Source organism: Aethalodelphis obliquidens, unplaced genomic scaffold (assembly GCF_003676395.1).
Source record: "Aethalodelphis obliquidens isolate GAN/ISIS:26980383/991018 unplaced genomic scaffold, ASM367639v1 scaffold16, whole genome shotgun sequence".
NCBI lineage: Eukaryota > Metazoa > Chordata > Mammalia > Artiodactyla > Delphinidae > Aethalodelphis > Aethalodelphis obliquidens.
In genome coordinates, this window is record NW_020837960.1 from 11,832,667 (window position 1) to 11,856,820 (window position 24,154).

Consider the following 24,154-nt stretch of genomic DNA (forward strand, 5'->3'; position numbering starts at 1 on the left):
ACTCAAGGTTTCACAGCTAGCAAGTGATGGTGTTTGGGATTTGAACACAAGGGAAGCATCTGTGATGGAGGGCCTTCTACTCATCAAAGCAGGTTCTGGTTAAGAGTAATGGTTTCATTTCCTGTATCTAGTGGTTCACTGAAACATAGACCCATTGATCTAAAAGATCCAGGAGATCATGTAGGCCATTTCCCTGCCATTAAGTAGATCAGTATTTATGCTGAGACAGACAAGGCTACAGCGGAGGGCAGTGAGGCCCAGTGGAAAGTGCATGGGTTAAGGCTGAGTAATATTTCATTGTGTGTATACACCACAGTTTGTTTATCCATTCATCCATTGATGGACACTTGGGTTGTTCCTAGTTTTGGCTATTGTGACCAACACTGCTATGAATATGGATATAAATATATCTTTGAGACTCTGCTTTCAATTCTTTTAGGTATATACCCAGAAGTAGAATTGCTGGATCATATAGTAATTCTATTTTTAATTTTTTGCTGAACTGCCATGCCGTTTTCTACTCTGGCTGCACGAGTTTACATTCTCACCAGCATGTGGGAGGGTTCCAATTCTTCACACACTGAAAGTATTTGATATTACCTGTCTTTTTGATCATAATCATAGCCATCTTAGTGGGTGTGAAGTGGTACTTCCAGTGAGTGTGACAGTGGTATTGTAGTAAAACACCCACTTTAAAATGAACTGATTAGTGGGGCTGGGAAAGTTACTTCTTCATTCTCATGTCTATTGAAGAGAGAGCTCTAGTCAGTCAGGAAGGTGATTCTAGGTCAATACAAAGAAGAATCAATTTGTCAAAACACCAATTCACCAAATTTGTCAAAATAACCAATTTGCCAAAATAAGTTTATAGCTTAAGATGGCTGTAGGGAGACAAGACTCTGGGTTTCTGGGGCCTTAAGACTCTGTCCCCGACCTGTCTCCCCTTCTCTCTGTAACTCAGCTTTCCTTTTTACTGGGACCCTTTTTACTGGGACCCTCAGTACAGCTTCCCCTCTCTCTTTCCCAGCTTCTCCCTTAACTTGGAGCTTCTTCACCTTTATTATGCCATGGCTCATTTTGATAGTATGTGAGGACTATGGACTTCTTCTTAGAATGTTTTTTAAATGCATAAAATAAAACATACAGGAATACAAAAGAAACCAATTATATGGAAACACAGTTCTGCAGAGCATCAGGGGAACTAGGACAGAAACACTGTAAGCATTCCAAAATACTGGTATAAAAACAAGTGAAAACTTGTCAAGTAACACTTCACATAAATTGCTATAAACTTTAAACATCCTTTTAAGTTTTCAGTTTTGTTAATTCTTCAAAGTCAGATAGTTCATTCAAATTGGTGAACTAGGCCTCCTGATATATTGGCAAAACAGAAAATGACTTTAAAAGAATTATAAATTAAATTGGTAAACAGAAACATCATATTAGATAATGAAACTATATTCAAAATAAGATTTTTAATATATCAAGTATATCCAAAGGGATATATATCAACTTATACGTATATATGTAATACATATCACTGCATATATTAATATGTAATAAATACATCCATTGATATATCCAATAGCATACATTCATAAGGAGAATATAGTCACTGAATATGCTTATATACATGTTCATAGAATATACTAATAGAAATCAAAAAACTAGAACAAAATTTTGGTTATTCCATAAATCATATTAGCCTGCATCTAAAATTATTCTTCAGCAGTGAAGCTGTGAAACTAATACACCATGGATCAGAGTAGAGACATGCAAAGTCCCCTTAGTGGGACTCTAGATCACCAGCCTCAGCTAGATATCACAGGAGGTATTAATATAAACTAAAGAAAGAATATATCATCAGAAGGGTTTATGTGAAGAACGTAGCACAAAAATAGGCAAGTGAAGGAGGCATGTGTTGGTAGTTCCCATCCAGTGACTGTCTGATAAGAATAACACTGTTACGGAGATTGGCTCCTTGAGTGTCCAGAGCCAGAGGTTAAGAACACTCCAACTCAAATGACTGACTTGATTTCCATGCTCAGTAACCAGCTTTATGATAATTTGGCTTCCAGTGTAGTTTCCTTACAGGGAGAAGAAGCACTGATGACTGATAGGTTTTCTGATTTCCTTGAGAGTTTTGTTTATTATTGTAAACTAATAAACTGGCATTTGAGTTTTACACATCAGGTTCTTGTGAACTCTACTAGCACTTCTCCATGTCTACGCAACCCTGGGATATTTAAAAGGTTAATTTTCTAAGCCCACAAGGCTAAAAGGAGGTTTTGGCCAAGAAGTGACTTCGTAAAGATGAAGGTCACATTGTGAGCCTTCTTGAAGGCCAGCCAATTGTTCAGCCTCTATTGGTATAATTCTGCCTTTGGTATGTGTCAATATTCAAACTTGAATACCATTACACAGCTAAGGATGTAGTGGTTCTGGAGAGAATACAGCTTTTTTTGCCTCTAAGAAATGGAGGGGTTACTATTCTTATTTAGTTATTGTTACACTCAAGGCAGAAATAAGAATAATAATGAAGCAGGGGTGGTGCTCAGAAAACACAGTGGCAAAAAGAGTGGCCTCTTCATTCCCTTCACTCTAGGCATACTTCACTTCTAGAATCTGAGTCCAAGTACGTTCTCATCTTAAGACTTTTGCACTTATTTTTTCCTTTGCCTGGAAAGCTATTCCTCAGATCTACATGACTGGCTCCTTCACTTCTTTACATTGTTTGTGTTTTGAAAGTTAAACCAACTCTGCATTCCTGAGATAAACTTTGCCTGGTCATGAGTTACTAACCTTTTTATACATACCAGCGGATGTCAATTTGAAAATATTTTGCATCTACGTTCATGAGGAACATTGGTCTGTAATTACTTTTCTGGTAATGTTCCTGTTCATTCTTTGTGTCAGGGTTATGCTGGCCTCCTAAAATAAGCTGGGAAGAGTTCCACCCTCCATTTTCTGAAAAAATTTGTATAGGCTGGGTATTATTTCTTCCTTAAATGTGTGATAGAATTTACCAGTGAAGCCATGTCAGTCTGAAGCTTTCCTTGTGGGGAGGGTTTTAATTATGAGTTCAATTTCATTGATTCCTACTTTACACCATTTATATAGCCTAATTTTAAATGGATCATAGGTCTAAACATAAAAGTAATTTCTTCCTGTGTTACTGATGGTATGTACGCTTTTCAAGGAATTTGTCCATTTCATCTAAGTTGTTAAATTTATTGTTCTTTATAATAGGCCTTTATCATCCTTTTAAGTCTATAGGACCTAAAGTAGTGTCCCCACGATCCTCATTTTTTGATCAGTATTGTTATGGTTTATCAATTTTATTAGTCTTTTCAACTTTTGGCTTTGCTGATTTTCTCTGATTTTCCATTTTCTATTTCACTGATTTCTATTTATTATGTCATTTCTTCCTATTTGCTATGGGCTGAATTTATTCTTATTTTCTAGTCTCTTAAGATGGAAGCTTAGATAATTGCTTTTAAACCTTTTTTCTCTTCTAATATGCACACTTAAAGCTGTAAATTTTCCTCTAAATACTGCCCTAGCTATACCCTATGGTTTTTTATGTGCTGTGTTTTCATTATCATTCAATTTCAAATATTTTGTAATAATTCTCATGATTTCTTCTTTTTTTGTGATTTCTTCTTTGACTCATGGATTATTTATAATTGTGATACTCAATTTCAAAATGTTTATGTATTTTCTAGCTTTCTTATTGTTACTGATTTTTAATTAAATTCTGCTGTTATCAAAGAATATCAAATTCTTTGAAATTTATCATCCAGTGTACTGTCTATCTTGGTGAATGTTCCATGTGCCTTTGAAAATAAAATATAATCAACAGTTATTAGGTGGAGTATTTTATATATGGTAATTAGGTTTAGTTGGTAGATAAGTTGTTCAAATTTTCTATATGCTTGCTTACTGATTTTATGTATTGTTCTATCAACTACTCAAAAAAGTTGTTAAGCTCTCCAATATGATTGTAGATTTGTATCTTTTTCTTTTTAATTTTGTCAGTTTTTGCTTATGTATTTTGAAGCTTTATGATTAGGTAAATACACATTTAGTATTATTATTTGTTTCTGGTGAATTGACTGGCCCTCTTCAACTTTGATGGTAGTCCATATCTTAAAATCTACTTGATATTAATACAGCCATGACCAGCTTTCTTAAGACTGATGTCTTCATAGCTTATCTTTTTCTATCTTTCAACCTGTCTGTGTCTTTATATTCAAAGTGCATCTCTTGTGAAAAAGTTACGTTCGCAAATTGTTTTTTCAATCCAATCTGATAATTTTTACCTTTTAATTGGAATGTTTAGTCCATTTACATTTGATGTAACCACTGATATGTTTGGGTTTAAGTCTACCATTTCAATATTTGTGTTCCATTAGTCTATTTTGCCTTTTTTATTTATTTCTTTTCTGTCTACACTCAGAGTGGATCACAGACCTAAATACAGAATGCAAAACGATAGAACTCCTAGAAGATAACACAGGAGAAAGCCTAGATGACCCTGGGTTTGGTGATGTCTTTTTACATACAACACTGAAGGCACAATCCATGAAAGAAATGATTGATAAGCTGGACCTCATAAAAATTAAACTTTCTGCTCTGTAAAAGACACTGTCAAGAAAATAAGACAAGCCACAGACTGGGAGAAAATATTTGCAAAAGACACATCTGATAAAGAACTGTTATTCAAAATATACAACAAACTCTTAAAATATAACAATAAGAAAATAACCAGATTAAAAAATAGGCCAGAAACCTGAACAGACACACCAGAGAAGATATACAAATGGCAAATAAGCATATGAAAACATGCTCCACATGAAATGTCATCAGGGAAATGAGAATTAAAACAATGAGATACCACTACACACCTATTAGAATGACCAAAATCTGCAACACTGATGACACCAAATGCTGGTGAGGATGTGGAGCAAGAGGAACTCTCCATTCATTGCTGGTGGGAATGCAAAATGGTCCAGCCACTTTGGAAGACAGCTTGGTGGCTTCTTACAAAACTAAACATACTCTACCACATGATCCAGCAATCACACCCTTTGGCATTTACCCAAAGGAGTTGAAAACTGATATCCACACAAAAATACAGATGTTTATAGCAGCTTTATTTGTAATTGCTAAAACTTGGAAGCAATCAAGATGTCCCTCAGTAGGTGAAAGAATAAACTGTTGTATATCCAGACAACAGAATATTATTTAGCACTAAAAAGATAAATAAATAAAACAAAAAATGAGCTATCAAGCCATGAAATGTTACAAGGAACCTTAAATGCATATTACTAAGTGGAAGAAGCCAATCTGAAAAGGCCACAAACTGTATGATTCTAACTATATGATATTCTGGAAAAGGTAAAACCATGGAGACAGTAAAAAGATCTGTGGCTGACAGAGGTTGGGATGAATACATAGAGCACAGAGGATTTTTTGGACAGTGAAACTCTTCTTTTTTTTTAATTAGTTATCTATTTTATACATATTAGTGTATATATGTCAATCCCAATCTCCCAATTCATCCCACCACCACCACTCCCCTGAAACTCCTCTGTATGATATTATAATGGTGGATACATGTCATTATACATCTGTCAAAATTCATAGAAGGTACACCACCAAGAGTAAACCCTAATGTAAACTATGAACTCTGGGTGATAATGATGTGTCAACCTAGGTTTATCAGTTGTAACAAATGTACCACCCTGGTGGGAGCTGTTGATAGCTTGGGAGGCTGCCAGGGGGCAGGGAGTATGAGGGAACACTCTGTACCTTCTGCTCAATTTTGCTGTGAACCTAAAACTGCTCTAAAACAATAAAGTCTATTTAAAAAATCAATAACCATCACTGTTCTTGTATATTTAATGTGTCTTGTTTTCTGGCTGCTTTTAAGATTTTTTTCTTTGTATTTGGTTTTCAGTAGCTTGACTATAATTTCCTTAGATACAGTTTTCTCTGTATTTATCCTGCTTTGGGTTTGGTAAATTTCTTGAATCTATGAGTTATTCTTTTAGTCAAGTTTGGAGAATTGTTGGCCAGTATTTCTTAATATTTCTGTTCCCTTTTCTCTCTCTCTCCTCACCTCCTGAAACTCTAATTACCCATATGTCACATTGCTTAACATGGTCTCACAAGTCACTGAGGCTCTATGCATTTTCTTCAGTTTTTTTTCTTTTTCTCTGTATGCTTGCTTTGATGACTTCTACTGATCTGTCTTCAAGTTTAAGAAAGATCTTGCTCTTGTTGTGTTGTGTCTAACCTGCTATCAATTACATCCAATAATTTTTTTCAACTTTTTCTTCAGTTCTAAGATTTCCATTTGGTTCTTTTATATGATTAATATTCTTTCTCTTTACCCATTACTGTGTATCCATCTTTCATGTAGAACAGGAGTCCCCAACCCCGGGGCCGTGGACCAGTACTGGTCTGCGGCCTGTTAGGAACCAGGCCGCACAGCAGGAGGTGAGCAGTAGGCGAGTGAGCAAAGCTTCATCTGCAGCTCCCCATCTCTCCTCATCACTCGCGTTACCGCCTGAACCATTGCTCTACTCCCCCCATCCCTGTCCGTGGAAAAATTGTCGCCACGAAACTGGTCCCTGGTGCCAAAAAGGTTGGGGACCGCTGCTGTAGAATATTTAACGTATTTAATCATAATTTTCCATCCCTGCCGAACAACTGCTGAGTCAACTGTGACTTGATTAATTATTCAACTGTTTTTCTTGATTATTCTCTTAATTATTGGTAATACTTTTCTATTTGTTTACATGTGTAAGAATGCTTTTAATTAACTGAACAGTGTACATATATTATAAACTCTGGATTATGTTATTTTATTCTGAAAAGTTTTGAATTTTGTTCTAACAGTCAGTTAAGTTACTGGTGGATCATCTTGAACTTGTGAGACTTTATTTTATACTTTTGCTAGAGAGTGTCCATTTCAGTTTTGTTCTTAGATCGAGGCCTTGTCTTTAGTCTAGTTTTATGTTAGTTCTTAGTTCTGAGTATGGTCTTTACTCCTAAAGTGTGGCAGTAGTAGCAGTGGGCAGATGCTAAAATCTCAGGTCAGTTCTTCAGCATTGTAGCTGTTTTTCCCCACCGTGATCCTTGAAATTTTACCCCCACCCCCAATGCAACTGCAGTTCAAGTTAAAGCCAAGGATTTGAAGGGAGATAATACAGAAGTTTGGGGCTCCAAATAAGGCCAAATTTAATATTTACTCAATCAACCTCATGATGAGGGGTAGGAATACCTAAAACAGTATAAAATGATTTCAAATGTAAGTTATTATTATTATTTGTGGTGATAATTATTAAGAGAACATATTAAATATTAGTAAGATCATGGAACTTATCTTACGACTCAGTAATTCTACTTCTTGATACAAAGGGTGTGTGTACTATGTTCACTACAACACTACTTTTAATAGTGAAATGCTGGAAATAACTTAATGTCTATCAGTTGTGGCATGTTTATATAATTTAAGGTATAGTCATACTGTGAGATATTTTGCAGCAGTTCAGAAGAATAATGTAGGCCCACAGGTACTAATATGAAAAAAAACTATGATATAGGTTATTGAGTAAGTAAAGTAGTTGCAAAATTATATGTATGGTACTTTATGTAATCTTCCCCTATGCATAGATGTGTGTTCATGTGTGTGTGTACATGCACATGTGTATATATACATATATACATACATACTCATGCTTACCCAAGTGCACACACCAAACAGCGGTTGCCATTAGGAATAGGTGAGTGTGATAAGAGAGCAATGTAATGGGAGGCAGTGGTCAAAGGAACTTTAGCCTTCCCTCTAAAATTTTAATCTTTTCCAAGGAGAATATATTTCCACAGAAGTGAAAACCATTTTTTAAAAAGACTGGGAGTAGAGTCCAAAAGACATGGACTCATATTCTATTCTGTTCCTTATCACTAGCTATATAACCTTGTACAAGTTATTTAAATTTTCTGAAATTCTGTAAAATATGCTACTGTGAGAATTTAAATGGGATAGCCTACACAAAGTGCTTGAAAAATACCAGGCACTCAATAAACAGCAATAGATTTAATAATACTCAACATTTCTTCTTGTACCTTTTGTAAGACAGAATAATTTGTTACCATGTCATCTAGCTATCTGAATCATTCTTACCCTGCCTTTAGTTTACCTTTTTACCTTTGCTTCTTTGGGTTTTTCATGTAGGACTGGCTTTCTAGTTGTGTAATCATTTCTGTGGCTGACCTCAGTAAATGAATAGATTAGTTAATTGTGTAACCTGCATGTTGCATTGTAACAAGTGAAACGTATTTTGTTCCTGATCCCTAGTAGCTCCAAAAGCACTCTGAATTTTTCCCTGTCCCTTAAATTTGGAGCTCAAATTGAACAAAATGTAGGCAAGGGTAACCGTTAATAAGTCTTAAAATGCTTTACACAATACCTGTTTATCACAAAATGTTACTTGCAGCACTCATCATTTGCTAAAAACTTCTTAACTGCTCTAGTTTCCCTTCCCTGAAAACTCTTGGATTTGGCAAATAACATGTTTTTAAAAATGATTCCTGCTTAATGCTTTGTGTTTGTTTGCTTTGTATTTTGCTTCCCCACTTTTCTTCATCAGTGACTCATAACTTATCTTTATTTTCCTCTCTTTAGTTCCTTTCTTCTAAAATATATATAAGGACAGACAATAGACAGGGAAAAAAGGCATTTTGGGATAATTATTTGGAAATACTTCTTTCATTCAGACATGGCCTAAAATTACCAAAAACATTCATTTGACTAAAAAAAAAACATGTAAAATTCAAAAACCATTTTCAGTTTTTCTTAATCAAAAAATGTAAAAAGCAACATTAATATCAAGATTAAACATGCAAAGCACAAAATATTGAAAGAATTAAACATTAGAACAAAAGAATGCTATAATCCAGGCAAAAGATGACCATGAACTATACCAAGACCATGGCTAAAAACATCCAGAAGGAATAGAAAAAAAAAAAAAGACTCAAAAAAGAAATAAGTAATAAAAATCTTCTGGTACTTAAATTTATACTCTTAAAAAACTAGTTGTTTTGAGAAAGAAGTTACTTGTGTCAATGATAAATTCTCATCAAGCAATAAATGAAGTTGTTGGGAAAAAAATGCAGTGCTCTCAAGACAATGCTGTGGCTGTGGTATTTGTCCTTCAGTGTTATAGTTTATTACAGATAATCTCTAATTTCTTAGATTTTCATTTTTTCAACCATAACGTTGTGATAGAATTGAGGACTACTTTTTAATGCATTAGAGTTAATAAAACTAAAATTAAAAAGCCTAAAAGTATCTTTAGTAACCCTATTATGAAAGCTTAAAAGAGTTTATTAAATTTCACGATAAGAAATATACTGATGAAAACATTAAAAACTGGTCTCAAGCTCAATGACATTCCATCTAAATCTATCATTAGTAGACATTTACATCACCCTTTACCACTAAAAATACCTATGTACACTTCTGCTTCTGTCAAAATAAAGTAGATGCATTTCATACACCTATTCCTCATGCTAAGTACAACTAAAATCCCTGGACACTGTATGTAACATTAGCATAAGAAGCTTCTGAAAGGTGGAGAGAAGGCAGACTGGCTGGAGACCTTAGGATCCTAGGAACGACTTGGTAATGAGTTCCCTGGGTTTTCATTTTGCCTCATATATCCCAGACTAGATATGGGGAAGACAGCAAGCTGGAAATGCCAATAGGTGCAGACAAAAACAAAACAAAACAAAACAAAAAACTCCAAGAAAAGCCTGTTTTCTAGCCAAAGGACCAGGAAAAAGGCAGACTATGCAAGACTGAAAACTTTTAGGTAGTAACTACTCAAGTCAAACACCACAGAAAAAACTATGGCCCCACACCACCCACACTAGCAAAGCCTACACTTTCACCTTTGCTGGGCTATTAAAAGGTGCCCTGGTCCTCCTGCTGGGGTGGTGTCAGAGAAGGCTGACTGGGGAGCCAGGACTTTTCATTCCCTCCGGAAAGTAACAAACCACATCCTCTGGTGTGAGTGGAGCCCATCTGGGAAGGCTGGACTTCTACTCCCATCTAGTGGTAACAAGGCATTCTTCCCCCTCCTCACTGGGAGAATGTCAGAGGAGGCCTAGTGGAGGGTCAGGGCTTTTACCACCGCTCAGTAGTAGCAAGGCCACATCTACACGGGAGCAGTAAAGAGGTGCTCCTGCCCTTTCCCAGCCACGGGCTTATCAACAGAAGCCTAGTGGGCAGCCAGAACTCCCACTTTTGACTAGCAGTAACAAGAAGCCCTTCTTCCCTCCATGAGTGTCCATGGAGACTCTGAACTTCCAGTACTACCTGGAAGCAACAATGACCCAGAGTCTTAAAACATAGTACCCAACATGTCCAGATCTCAATAGAAAATCTCTCCTCAAAGCAAGAACCAGGAAGACCTCAAAGTGAGTAAGAAATAACAATCAACATGTGCCAACACCAAGAAAATGCAGAAGTTAGCATCATCTGACAAGCATTTTAAAGCCGATCATCATAAAAATGCTTCAATGAGTAATTATGAATTGCCTGAAACAAATGAATATTATAAGAAGTCTCAGCAAAAGAACCAAATGGAAAAAACACAGTAACTGAAATAAAAAATTTCATGGGATGGTTCAATAGCAGAATGGAGGGGATAAAGGAAAGAATCAGTGAATGGAAGATAGAACTCTAAGGATTACTCAATCTGAAAAACTGAGAGACAAAAGACTGAAAAAAAGAAATGAAGAGAGCCTCAGGGACCTGTAGGGCTATATCACAAAAAGACCTATGATTTGTGTCATCAGAGTCCTGGAAGGTTAGGAGAAAAGAGGGCAGAACTGCAAAAGTATTCAAATAAATCAGAGCTGAAAGCTTCTCAAATTTGGCAAAAGACATAAGCCTACAGAATCAAGAAGCTGAGAATTTTCCAGATAGTATAAATCCAAAGAAATTAGTTCCAAAACATATAACAGTAAAACTTCTGAAAACTAAAGACAGGAAAGCTTGAAAGCAGCAAGAAACAAATACCTTATCTGTAGAGAGAAAAACAATTCAAATGACAGTGGGTTATCTGTTAGAAATCAGAGAGACGAGAAAGAAGTGGCACAGCATTCTTCAACTGAAAAGAACTGTCAACCCAGAATTCTATATCCACCAAAATATCTTTCAGAGATGAAAGGGAAATGAAGACATTCTCAGATGAAAAAAAAAGAAAAAACCCAGAGACTGCCACCAGCCGACTTCTCCTAAAAGAATGAATTTAGAAATTTTCTAAAGAGAAAGGAAATGATAAAAGAGGAAATCTTAGAACATCAGGAAGGAAGGAAGAATATGGTGGAGTAAAAATATGGGTAAATACAATAGACACATGGAGAGGGCACAGCTAAAGGGTATGGGGTTTCTTTTGAGGTGATGAAAATTTCTAAAATTGACTATGGTAATGGTTACAAATTATCTGTATTCATACTAAAACCCATTGAATTATGCAGTTTAAATGGGTGAATTGTATGGTATGTGAATTATATCTCAATAAAGCTGTTTTCAAAATCAGCATAGTAGTAGCCTGAGGAAAAGGGACAAGAGAACTTTCTGGGCATGACGCAAAAGTTTTATATCTTGATCTAGGTCATGGTAACCCAGGTGTATGTATAAATTGCCAAAATTAATCAAGCTAAACCCTTATAAATAGTGTACCTACTCTTATGACAATTATACCTTAATAAAAATTACTAAGAATCTCAAATTTCTCTCCAAAATGCTTTAACCAATTTATACTCATACCAATAGTATTTTAGAATTCAGGTGGTCCACATCTTACAAATTGTAATATTGATAACTGACAGGCTAAATATGGGGCCTTATTGTGGTTTGAATTATCAACCCCTTATTGTTAGCGAGGTTGTTCATCATTTCCATTGGGTTTTTCTTTTTGATATTCATGTTTTGAAAGGTAAGACTTTTCATACCATTTTACCAATGTTCTATTTGAAACTTGTTTGAAATTTTCTTATCTCTTAGTCACTTATGTATGTTACAAATACCCTCTCTCAAAATGAGTCTTGTCTTCTTTATTGTTATGCTGCATCTCAATAATCTAGAAATTTATGATATAGTCAAAAGTAACATTTAATCATGTAGTTTGCATATATGTCTGTGTGTCTTTTATTTATTTATTATTTTTTTTGTGTGTGTGGTACGCGGGCTTCTCACTGCTGTGGTCTCTCCCGTTGCGGAGCACAGGCTCCGGACGCGCAGGCCCAGCGGCCATGGCTCACGGACGGGCCCAGCCGCTCCGCGGCATGTGGGATCTTCCCGGACCGGGGCACAAACGCACGAACCCACGTCCCCTGCATCGGCAGGCGGACTCCCAACCGCTGCGCCACCAGGGAAGCCCCTGTGTGTCTTTTAAAATAAATACTTCTGTAACACAAATGGTTAAGTTTGTCTCCTATATTGTCTTCAATCCTCGTGGAAGCATGTGCATGTGTGTGTTAAGAGGTAGGAATCTAATTTTATTTCAAAATTGTCTTTATTTTTTCATATGGCTAACTTATTTTTGTTTGTACCATTTATGATGGATTATTTCTGGATTCTTTTTTTCTGTTTCATTAATCATTTTTTCTATTTCTATGCCACTTATATACTGTCTTACTATTATAGTTTTATAATAAATCTTGATATCCAGAAGGGTAAAAAAAATACCGATTTATTTAGATTGCTAGTAAAATATAAGATAAAATCATGGTGTTTCTTGAAGAGAATGTTTTGTAAAGGTGAGGGTTTTTGTCTTCAAATTCCTCAGGTTTTTTTTATTGTGTCCAATTAGACACAAACAAGTTGAAAATATACATCTTTTTATTTTCCAAAGTAATTTTTAAGGGTGAAAATTATTTTTTTGCCCTTAACAACGTACACTTTTCCATTTTTGTTCTGCCCTCATCTAAACAATAATGACTATAGAGGTCTGCCAGTGGCACCTCAAATTTAGTTTCACTTTTAATTTTACATATCAGTTTGTTGTTTTTAATTGGACAGTTGAAAATTACAAATAGGAAGTCAGAGGAGTTTAGAATACCAATACTTCCATTGTCTTTACTTTACTTTGAAGAGTCTTTAATTTCTGTCTAGGAGTGGTCATATTTTTGACTGGATAGCTTCTACTTTCTTTTTTTTTATGTTTATAGCAACTTTATTCATAATGGCCTAAACCTGGAAGCAAGAAAGATGTCCTCTAGCAGGTGAATGGATAAACAGTGGTACATCTAGAGAATGGAATTATCACTCAGCTCACTATCAAGACATGAAAACACATGGAAGGATTTTTTTTTTTTTTTTTTTGTGGTACGCGGGCCTCTCCCTGCTGTGGCCTCTCCCGTTGCGGAGCACGGGCTCTGGACGCGCAGGCTCAGTGGCCATGGCTCACCGGCATGTGGGATCTTCCCGGACCGGGGCACAAACCCATGTCCCCTGCATTGGCAGGCGGACTCTCAACCACTGCGCCACCAGGGAAGACCCCACATGGAAGCATTTTAAATGCATATTGCTAGGTGAAAGAAGCCAATCTGAAAAGGCCACATACAGTATTAGCCTCTGCTTTCTAGCCATTAACTGGGTACAAAATTGGTGGAATACGACCTGGAAGAATTCTAGGCCAGATTTAAATAAGAGTGAGTACTTGCTTTCTTTGAATGTATTTATATATTTGAATATTTTTGAATGAGGGAGTCTCTATACTTACCTATTAATGGTTTAGACTTATCAACTGCTTTTTGTAGTTCTTTTTTGTTCTCTAGCTATTTTGGGAATTGAGAGTAAACTATGGAAATTATGACTATAGTAAAAGTTTAAAAAATGATCCCATAAAACATTGAAATCCAGATAATTAAGACTTACCTCTATTTCTTTTCTTAATTTTTCATGTGTCTTTTTTTCTTCCTCAAGAAAACAAGTTTTTTCAATGATGGATTCTTTTACAGTTATAATTTTATCCTTTAGGTTTATAATGTCTTCCTGTATGTTTATAGAATTTAAAATATACACATCAAACAATGAATGGTCAATATAAATCCAAGATTTTCAGTGTTTCTATAATTTAAGAAAACTAGCCATCACATTTAATTTTGATAAATAGGATTAGAATATTACTTCTATAGGTACGAGGAACAAAGAATGGTTGTTCAAACAAGCAAACCTTAGATTTGAAAATATAGAAGTAAAAACCAAATGAAAATAAGACATAAAGGAAAGTGGTAGTCACAGGGGCAATTGCCCAGCTACAATATAAAGGATATTTTTAAATTCTTTAGCAAGAAATAATAGCTATTTTAAGTTTTTATCTCCCAACATCTTCAAAGACTATTAAGAAAAAGATGCTTAGGGTACAATTATTAATTCATATTGTTTGTATAATAGCATTAAGCACACTAAATTGATTTTAATTGGTCTGTATCCATTAGCCTGGAAGCTAGAGTTTCAACATCTTTGTGAGTCACACCTTCTGTAACAAATGGATTAATTGTTCACTGTGATTTTGTTTGACTATATATTTTTATTAATCCATAAGGGATTTGGGGATGTTTCCTTCATGCATTTGCACATATGGCATAGTTGTTACATAACTCATGCACTTATACAAGTTTTCAACTTTGTGAATCGAGTTAGAGCACCCATGGGTATTTTATTAAGTTAATGATAAGTTTATCACTTAGTAAGTGTACTTGCAATAAAAGGAATAATAGAAAACATTTTAATAAGTGATATTTCAAACCTGTACTTGTTTCATCAGGTTTCCTTCTGGATTTTGGAGATCCTGCATAAGTTCCTCTTTCATTGTCTTTAGTTTTTTAACAAGGTCTCGTTTCTCATTGAGTTCAGTCATGAATGACCATTTGCTCTCTACCTCTCTCAAACTATCTTTATGTGCTTTTATCTTTGCATAGTATTCATTATATCTTATCATTTGTTCCTCAAAATCTTCTTGTGCTGCCTCTATGTCAAATTTAAGCTTCACATTTTCTGTATGTAAGGATTTGATTTGATTTTCCAGGTTTCCACACTGAAGTTTGGTAGTCTGTATGGCAGCATCTTGCTGATAAATTTGCCTTTCCGTTTCTTTAGTTTCTGCAGAGACAGATGCTATTTGTGTTTTAAGCTCATGAAGTTCATTCTGTAAGATATTTCAACAATATTATTATTAGTTCATGATATTCAACATGAAAGAAAAGTCATTGTTTTGATCCATAGTGTGTGTAGAAAAATCACTTAACATAAAAAATATATATTTATCAGATACAGAAAAATTGATGCATAACCGGAGACATGTAATAAAGTAACAAAATTATTTTATAATCAGAGGGAGCCCAGGGTTATATATTTCTTATTTTTTAATGTTCATCTAATTCTAAATATTAAAATTTTATCCTTTGTCTTAACATTTTATATGTAAAAGATACTTTACAATCATTTTACTAATATATTTGTGGGCAATCAGAAGTACAAACTAAAGAAAAACTATATGATAAAAATGATAAAACCCTGAATTGAAAACACAAAAGATCTAGGTTCTAGTGTCCTTACTACTATTTACTAGTTGGGGTGATCATACATAGCAGACTTAATTACCCTATTCAAACCTCACTGTCTTCACTTGTAAGATGAGTTTAAAGGTATATTTAGCTTTGCCTCTCTGAGGCATTTGGCATTTCTAACCAGCACCTCCTTTTTAAAATCTCCCAGCACTCTTCTCTTCTTCACCTCAGATATCTCTGAGCATTGCTTTTCAATCTCGATGGTTCCTTCAAATACAGGTTTTCCTCAGGATGCAGCCATCATAATTTCCTCCTCTCATTCTGTATATACTCCTTGGGTAATCTTATCCATACTTAGATCTTGAGATACATATATGCTAATGATTCACAGAATGTAAGTGGCTGTTAAGTCCTATACCCAGCTGCCACCGGCCATCTCAAATTCATCGTGTCCAAAAATCAGACTAATCCTCCCCTCCCCGATCCCATCCTGCTCTCCCTTGTATCAGTCACTTATTGTCAGAATCACAAAACCTCCGTGACATATAACTAGTGTTTATTGCTCATGTGATAAGAAGCAACTGGGCTTGGCTAGGTGGTTCTGTTGACTTTGGTTGGATTTCCTCAAATGTCTGGAGGTTGGTTGGCTGTAAGATGATTTAGGTTGGCTTCAACTGGGCCAACTGGGGTGTCTTGGCTTTGCTTCACATGTGTCTTATCCTCCAGGGGGCCAGGACAGGCATGTCCCTCTCATGATGATAGCAGATGCAGAAGAATGGAAGCCCAATTATGGAACAACTTTTTCAAACTTCTGTTTGAATAACATCCCAGCTGGTCACATGATCAAATTTCAGTGGAGGGGTAGAAAGTATGTCCACCCATTATGGGAGGGCATTATAATGATAAATGGCAAAGGGTGTATACACGAGGATGAAGATTTGGGACTAAAAATGCAAATTACCACACCCCTATGTTCCCAAACTTAGTTAATGGTATTCCTTTGGGAGCCATATCTAATTCCTCCCTTCTCTCTTTTTTTTTTTTTTTGCGGTACGCGGGCCTCTCACTGTTGTGTTCTCTCCCGTTGCGGAGCACAGGCTCCGGACGCACAGGCTCAGTGGCCATGGCTCACGGGCCCAGCCGCTCCGCAGCATGTGGGATCCTCCCAGACTAGGGCACGAACTCGTGTCCCCTGCATCAGCAGGCGGACTCTCACCACTGTGCCACCAGGGAAGCCCCTCTCTTCTCTTTATATTTAACTATTCATCAAATTCTGTAGATCCTCCCACCAATAAAACTGTAGGCCTTTATCCTTTTTCTTCTATCCAGTATGGTCATCCTCTTTAAATGAATCTATAATTTGGGGAGGGAAGCACTTCACTAGAAAGGCAGACCCAGCCTATCCTTTTCTTGGCAGAGACAAGAGAGGGAAGTACACTGAAAAATACAGCGTGCTGATGAACTTCAACCTTTATCTCCAGCTCTAATATTTAAAATGCCCACTTGACAGTTCTATTTGGATATGTAATAGATGTCTCAACTACACAGGTTCAGGAAAGAACTTTTAATTTGCACACCCAACATGTTCCTCTTCCAGCTTTCCTGATTTCAATAAACTGTACCACTTTCCACCTGGACACTTAAAAACCTAGTAGTCATTCTTGATTCTTCCCTTTACCTTAACCCCCACAACCTATTTACCAACAAATCTTGATGGTTGGGCCTCCAAAATATATAAAATCCCAGCTCACTTCTGACCAGTCTTTGTAGCACAGTCCAGCTTCCAACTGGTCTCCCGTTTCCATGCTTCCTCCTCTCCCCCAACTAGACTCCATTTTTCAGGCAGAAGAATCCTTTAAAAACACAAATCATATCATGCTACTTCTCTGCTCAAGATCCTCCAGTGGTTTTCCATTGCACTAATAATAAAATTCAAATTCTGTAATATGGCTTTTAAGGCCATACATGCTCTAATCCCTATCCACTTTGCCATCCCTCTCGTGTACTACTCTCCCCACTTCCAGCTTCCTTTTGTTTATGAAATACACCTAGTTCCTTCTCTCCTAAGGGCATTTGTAATTAATTGTTCCCTGCACCTTAGAATTCTCTATCCCTAGCTATTACCTGCTGGGGTCTTTGTCTTTCACAATTCAGCTTTATTACTACTCCTCAGAACAGTCTTCCCTGAATCAAAATATAAATTAACTATCCACCTTCCTCCCCCATTATTCTCTACACATCATCCTATTGTATTTCCTTTGTAACACCTCAATCAATGGAATTACTTTATATCTTTATTGCTTGCCTGCCCTAACTAGAAAGTAAACTCCATGGGTGCAGTAAACTTGTCTAACTTCTTTAGCACCATCTTCCCTGTAGTTAAAGTAGTACCTGGCACAAAGTAGGTGCTCTATAAATATTTAATAAATGAGTGAATGAGTGATGTACATGGAATGGTCAGGAAAGGGACACATGACCTGTCAACTAGATCAGGCTGTTGCCCTATTGATCAATATGGGGAGATGGCATTTACACTAATTTGGTCATCGTCTCTTCTCTTTCTTAGACTAACATAACTAATAGACTGTTGACTTTTCTCCCTGGCTTTATTCAATTCCTCCTCTGATCCACTTCTACTCTTTCACTAGAATTTTATGTCTTCTTGTTGTTGCGTCTCCCCCTCCTCCTGCTTCTCTTCCTCTTCCTCCTCCTCCCTCTCCTTCCTTCTTTCCTTCCTCTTTCTCATCTCCCTCCCCCCTTCTCCTTCCCTTCTTTGTTAATAGATTTATTGAAATATAATTGATGTAAATAAACTGCACATATTTAAACTTTACAATTTAATAAGTTTTGACTTAATTTTATGATCATGAGACTGTCACAATTAAGACAGTGAACTTATCCATTACCCACATGTCCAAATATCAGACATGTCCAAAAAAGTTTCCTCCTGATCCCTTGTGATCTATCCTTCCCTCCTCAGCTCTCTGTTTCCAGGCAAACATTCATCTGCTCTGTCACCAGATCATTTGCGTTTGCGTTGCGTTTGCGTTTGCGTTGCGTTTGCGTTCACCAGTTTGCGTTTTCAAGAATTTTATATGAAAAGAATCATACAATATATACAATTTTAGTCTCACTCCTTTCACTCAGCCTAATTAGAGACTCATCCATGTTGTTAGACATATCAGTAGCTCTTTCTTTTTATTGCTGAGCAATATTTCTTGTACGAATATACCACACTTTGTTTACTCATTCATCTGGTAGACATCTGTGTTGTTCCTGGTTTTCCAGTGGGCATACACTTTTATTTCTCTTGGGTAAATGAATAGCTAGAAATTGAATGTATGGGTTATATGGTAGACATATTTTAAACTTTTAACAAACTGTAAACTATTTTCTCAAATGGTACATCACTTACATTCCAAAATAATTGGGTCTGAGAATTCCAGTTCTTTTATATCTGCACCAGCACTTGGTATGGTCAGTCGTTTTAAATTTACCCATTCTAGTGGGTATAGAATGAAATCTCATTATGATTTCAATTTGCATTTCTTTAATAATTGATGATACTGAGTATCTTTTCATGTGCTTGTCTTTTGCAATATCTTTTTGCATGAAATGACCATTGAAATCTTTTGCCCATTTTTAAACTGGGTTGTTTGCCTTCCTGAATTGTAAGAGTTCTTTATATAGTATAAATAAATTCAAGTACATTGTCAGGTATGTTTTCAAGTATTTTCTCCCAGTCTATGACAACCCAAATGCCCATAGGGCCCCAGCAGGTATACCTCACATTCATTTTCATAACAGTGCCTTTTGAACAGAAATAAAAACGTTTTTTAATGAAGTCCAATTTTTAAAATTTTTGTGTACTATTTAAGAAACCTTTGCCAGACCCAGCATCACTAAGTTTTTCTCCTATATTTTTTTCTAGATACTTTGTACTTTCAATTCTTGTACTTAGGCCTATGATCCATTTTTAGTTAATTTTCATATACAGTATGAGGTGGAAATTGAAGTTCACTTTTAGCATGTAGCTGTCCTCCACCACTTGTTGAAAGATTATCATTTCTCTAATGAAGTGCCTTGGCACCCGTCTTAATCAGCTCGGGCTTCTATAAAAAAAAAAAAAAAAACAACGGAAAAACACCATAGACTGGGTGGCATAAACAACCGACTTGATTTCTTACAACTCTGGAGGCTAGAAAGTCCAAGATCGAGGTGCAGCAGATTTGGTTACTGGTGAGAGGCCTATTCCTGGCTTGCAGACAAACACCTTTTTGCTGTGTCCTCATATGGCAGAGAGAGAGGGAGGGAGAGGGAGGGGGGGGGGGAGGGGGAGAGGGAGAAGGAGAAGGAGAGAGAAAAGCTCTGGGATCTCTTTTTCTTCCTATAATCCCATCATAGGGCCCCCACCCTCACAACCTCATCTAAACCTATGTACCTCCTAAAAGCCTCACCTCCAAATACCATCACATTGGAAGGAACACAAACATTCTGTCCATGAGAGCACCTCTGAAATCAATTGTTATGTGTGGGGCTATTTCTGGATACTACTCTGTTCTGTTCCATGGATCTATATGTCTGTCTCTATGCCATGTTACACTGTCCTGATTACTGTACTCTATAATAAATCTCAAAGTCAGGTAATATTATGGGAGTTCCCTGGTGGCCTAGTGGTTAGGATTCTGGGCTCTCACTACCAAGGGCCCGGGTTCAATCCCTCGTTGGGGAACTGAGATCCTGCAAGCTGTGTGGCGCGGCCAAAAAAAAAAAACAAAAACAAAGTAATAGTAGTACTTCCAACATTGTTCTTCACAGTTGTTTTGGCTACTATAGGTTCTTTGCATTTCCATAGGACTTTTAGAATCAGCCTGTCAATTTCTCTAAAAAATGCCTGCTGGGATTTTGATTGGAGCTGCTTTTAAACAATAGATAAAATAGAAAGAACTCACATGTTAACAATACTGAATATTATGATTCATGAAAATGGTGTATCTCTCTATTTTGGTCCTTAATTTCTCTCAGCAGTGTTTCATAGTTTTCAGTATACAGGTCTTACATATTGTCTTAGTTTGCTGGCGCTGCCATAACAAAATACCATAGACTTAGTGGCTAAGACAACAGAAATTTATTTCTCACAGTTCTGTAGGCTGGAAAGGGTGTCAGCATAGTCAGGTTCTGGTGAGAACTCTTCCTGGCTTGTAGAGGGCCACCTTCTCACTGTGTCCTCACATGGCAGAAAGAAAGCTCTCTGGAGTCTCTTTTTATAAGGGCACTAATCCTACCACCAGGACCCCATTCTCATGACCTCATCTAAGCCTAATTACCTCCCAAAGACCTCACCTCCAAATACAATCACATTGGTGATTAAGGCTTCAACATATGAATTTTGGGGAGATACAAACATTCAGTCTATAACACAAAAACTTTCATCAAATTTACCCCTAAGTATTTCATAGTTTTGATGTTACTGTAAATGATAATGCTTTAAAAATTTTAAGTTCTGATAGTTTCTTTCAATATATGTAAATACAACTGATATTTATAATTAATCTTATCTTGCAACCTTTCTAAACTCCCTTATTAGTCCTAATAGCTTTTTAAAATAATAGATTCCTTAGGATTTTCCAGAAATAATCATGCTATCTGTGAATAAAAACAGTTTTACTCCCTCCTTTCCAATCTGGATGCCTTTTATTTCTTTTTCTTGCTAGGAGTGGCTTGAATTATCAGTACCGTAGAATGAATAAAAGTGATGAGAAGACACATGCTTGCCTTATCCCTGATCTTAGGCGGGAAATATTCAGTCTCTCCCTGTTAGGTATGCTGTTGGCTGTAGGATTTATGTAGATGCCCTATTTTAGTTGGCTGGAGCTCTCTTCTATCCCTAATTTGCTGGAAGTTTTTATCTTAAATTGATGTTGGATTATAACAAGTGTCTTTCATGCTTCTAGAATTCTCTTTCTAAAACATAAATTTAATCATTCACTCTTTTGCTTGAAGTCCATCAAAACCCTCCCATCATCTCTAGAATAAAGTTCAAGTTTTTTATCATGCTATACATCTCTTGTTGCTTCTCAAGATACAGTTTATGTTATTCCACTATCAAACTACTTATAGTTCTATGAATGTACCAATTTTATTTCAGGACTCTGTGAATTTTTTCAGGTTCTTTTTGTCTGGAATACCATCCTCCTCACCCCCTAACCCTCAAACCTATCCCAGACACCTAATCATTCAAGTGAACTCCAGATATTTTTTAAAACTCAACCGATCACTCCTCTTTCAGTGTTAAATCTGTGTTTGCGCTTCTACTGTTGACACCACTTCCCTGCATGTAATTATTTGTTTACTTATTTGTCTCCCTCTTTAATAGACGGTGAGTAGTGTAAAAGTGAGGACTATATTTAGCAAAATGCTTAATAGAAATTAGGCCCTCAACATAAGTGAAATAACATCTGTAAAACTCTTTGAAGATTGACAATTTTTATAGAAAATTTCTTTATAGAAATCTAAGACATTATTATCTTTGTATTATATCCTATTGTCAACATGTATTCTTTTCTGAAAGTGACTAATGCAATGCAAATACTTATAAGAAATCTATATTACCAAAAAGGTATAATTATTATCATCATATCTCTGTTGATACACTAATACCTAAAGCCATTATCAAAATCTGGTCCCATACTGCCTACCAGGGTCCCAGCAAGGATATCTTACATAATGTTTACAAGTATTATTTCATTTAATTGTCATGAAAACCTTACAGGCAGGTCTTATTATTATCTCCATTATTATTATCTCCATTATTATCTCCATTTACAAATGAGAAAACAGAAGCATGGAGAGATTAAACCATGGAACCAGAAGTAGCAAATCTCTTCTTTTAAACTAGGCAGTTCAGCTCTAGAGCAGCAGTCCCCAACCTTTTTGGCACCAGGGACAGGTTTCATGGAAGACAGTTTTTCCTCGGCCTAGGGTGGGGGACTGGGGGGGAGATGGTTTCGGGATGATTCAAGCACATCACATTTATTGTGCACTTTATTTCTATTATTATTACATTGTGATATATAATGAAATAATTATACAACTCACCATAATGCAGAATCAGTGGGAGCCCTGAGCTTGTTTTCACTTGTCACTCACTGATAGGGTTTTGATATGAATCTGCAAGCAATTGATTTATTATGGTCTCTGTGCAGTCAAACCTCTCTGCTAATGATAATCTGTATTTACAGATGCTCCCCAGTGCCTCAGCTCCACCTCAGATCATCAGGCATTAGATTCTCATGAGGAGCGCACAACCTAGATCCCTCGCATGTGCAGTTCACAGTAGGGTTCGCGCTCCTATGGGAATCTAATGCCACCACTCATCTGACAGGAGGCAGAGAGGTAATGTGAGCAATGGGGAGCGGCTGTAAATACAGATGAAGCTTTGCTCGTTCGTCTGCTGCTCACCTCCTGCTGTGTGGCCCAGTTCCTAACAGGCCACAGATCGGTACCTGTCCGTGGCCCAGGGGCTGGGGACCCCTGCTCTAGAGCATATTCTTTTCATTTCTATGTTATATTTAATAAAAAAACCTTTAAAAATTAAATATACTGTTTTAATTTTTGCTCCTTTAGCTATATTAACAGAGAACAGTTATGTCTAATTATGCTGAATGCAAAAACAAGTATGGCTTCCAGATGCCTGTGGTGGAATTATGAACATATTTTGAAATTTAAGGAACACAGAAATGTTCCTTACCTACCTGAAATGTTCACTGGCAACTTGTAATTCATGAGCCATAGCTTTAAGAACACAGGCTTAAAAACTTAACCTTCTTTCAATTCAGAATTTTAGGAAAAACTATCAAATAGAGTGAATTTAAAATAATTCTATGTGACATATTTTTTATGCTTATTTATAGTCACAGTGACATTGTTGAATGTTTGCACACTGGATGTGTAAAATGTTCCATGAAACTGGAATACTCATGTAGACTTTACTTAGGGATACCAGAATAATTTAGAAGGTGTAAATATGAAAAACAGACATTTTAAGTTGCCTCCTCAGAGTTATTAAGTTATGCTTAATAACTTTCCTGTTACAAATTTAATATAGCTTTGAAGAACATAAAGACTCATTTAAAAGACTGTGTGAAATAGGTTACCTGCAAATTGAACAGAACTTTTTTGTTTTTTTCTATTTCTGATGCTTGTGATTGTTGTTGCTGTGCAACTTGCTCGACAGCATCAGTTAATGAAGATATGTCTTGTTTAGTCAGAGCTAGACAAAATAAAGTACATAATAAAAATCTAAATGCAAACATTCTAAGAAACATATTTCTTCACTCAAAGTCATGAAAATTGTTATGTTTTCTCAAAAATAAACTAAATTTAGGGTTGGTACTCTTCCTTTTTGACTATAAACAAAACCAAAATCAAAGGCCATAAAAACAGACAATTCAAAGTCACCTACTACAATATTATACCTGTTACTTTATGGAACAGTATAAATATTTTGATTGTCCTAAAAATTTTTATCTAGACCATTTGCACATATACTACAATTATA

The 24,154-nt window shown here is 36.1% G+C and overlaps 1 protein-coding gene across 15 annotated transcripts in view; it reads right to left on the minus strand.

Moving 5' to 3' along the window:
* Window positions 1-24,154, minus strand: part of CCDC122 (coiled-coil domain containing 122) — a 33,965-nt gene that overhangs the window by 1,230 nt on the left and 8,581 nt on the right. For 6 of the 15 annotated variants that reach the window (XM_027116203.1, XM_027116205.1, XM_027116202.1 and 3 more), the window contains exons 3-5: window positions 23,751-23,866; window positions 14,835-15,233; window positions 13,961-14,077 (exon numbers count right to left, since the gene is read on the minus strand). In XM_027116203.1, coding sequence (XP_026972004.1) covers window positions 13,961-14,077; window positions 14,835-15,233; window positions 23,751-23,866 — 632 coding nt within the window. Of the gene's footprint in view, window positions 1-600; window positions 784-13,960; window positions 14,078-14,834; window positions 15,234-17,295; window positions 17,400-23,750; window positions 23,867-24,154 lie in introns of those variants that run through there. The other 9 variants (XM_027116211.1, XM_027116206.1, XM_027116208.1 and 6 more) reach the window with 4 other exon arrangements.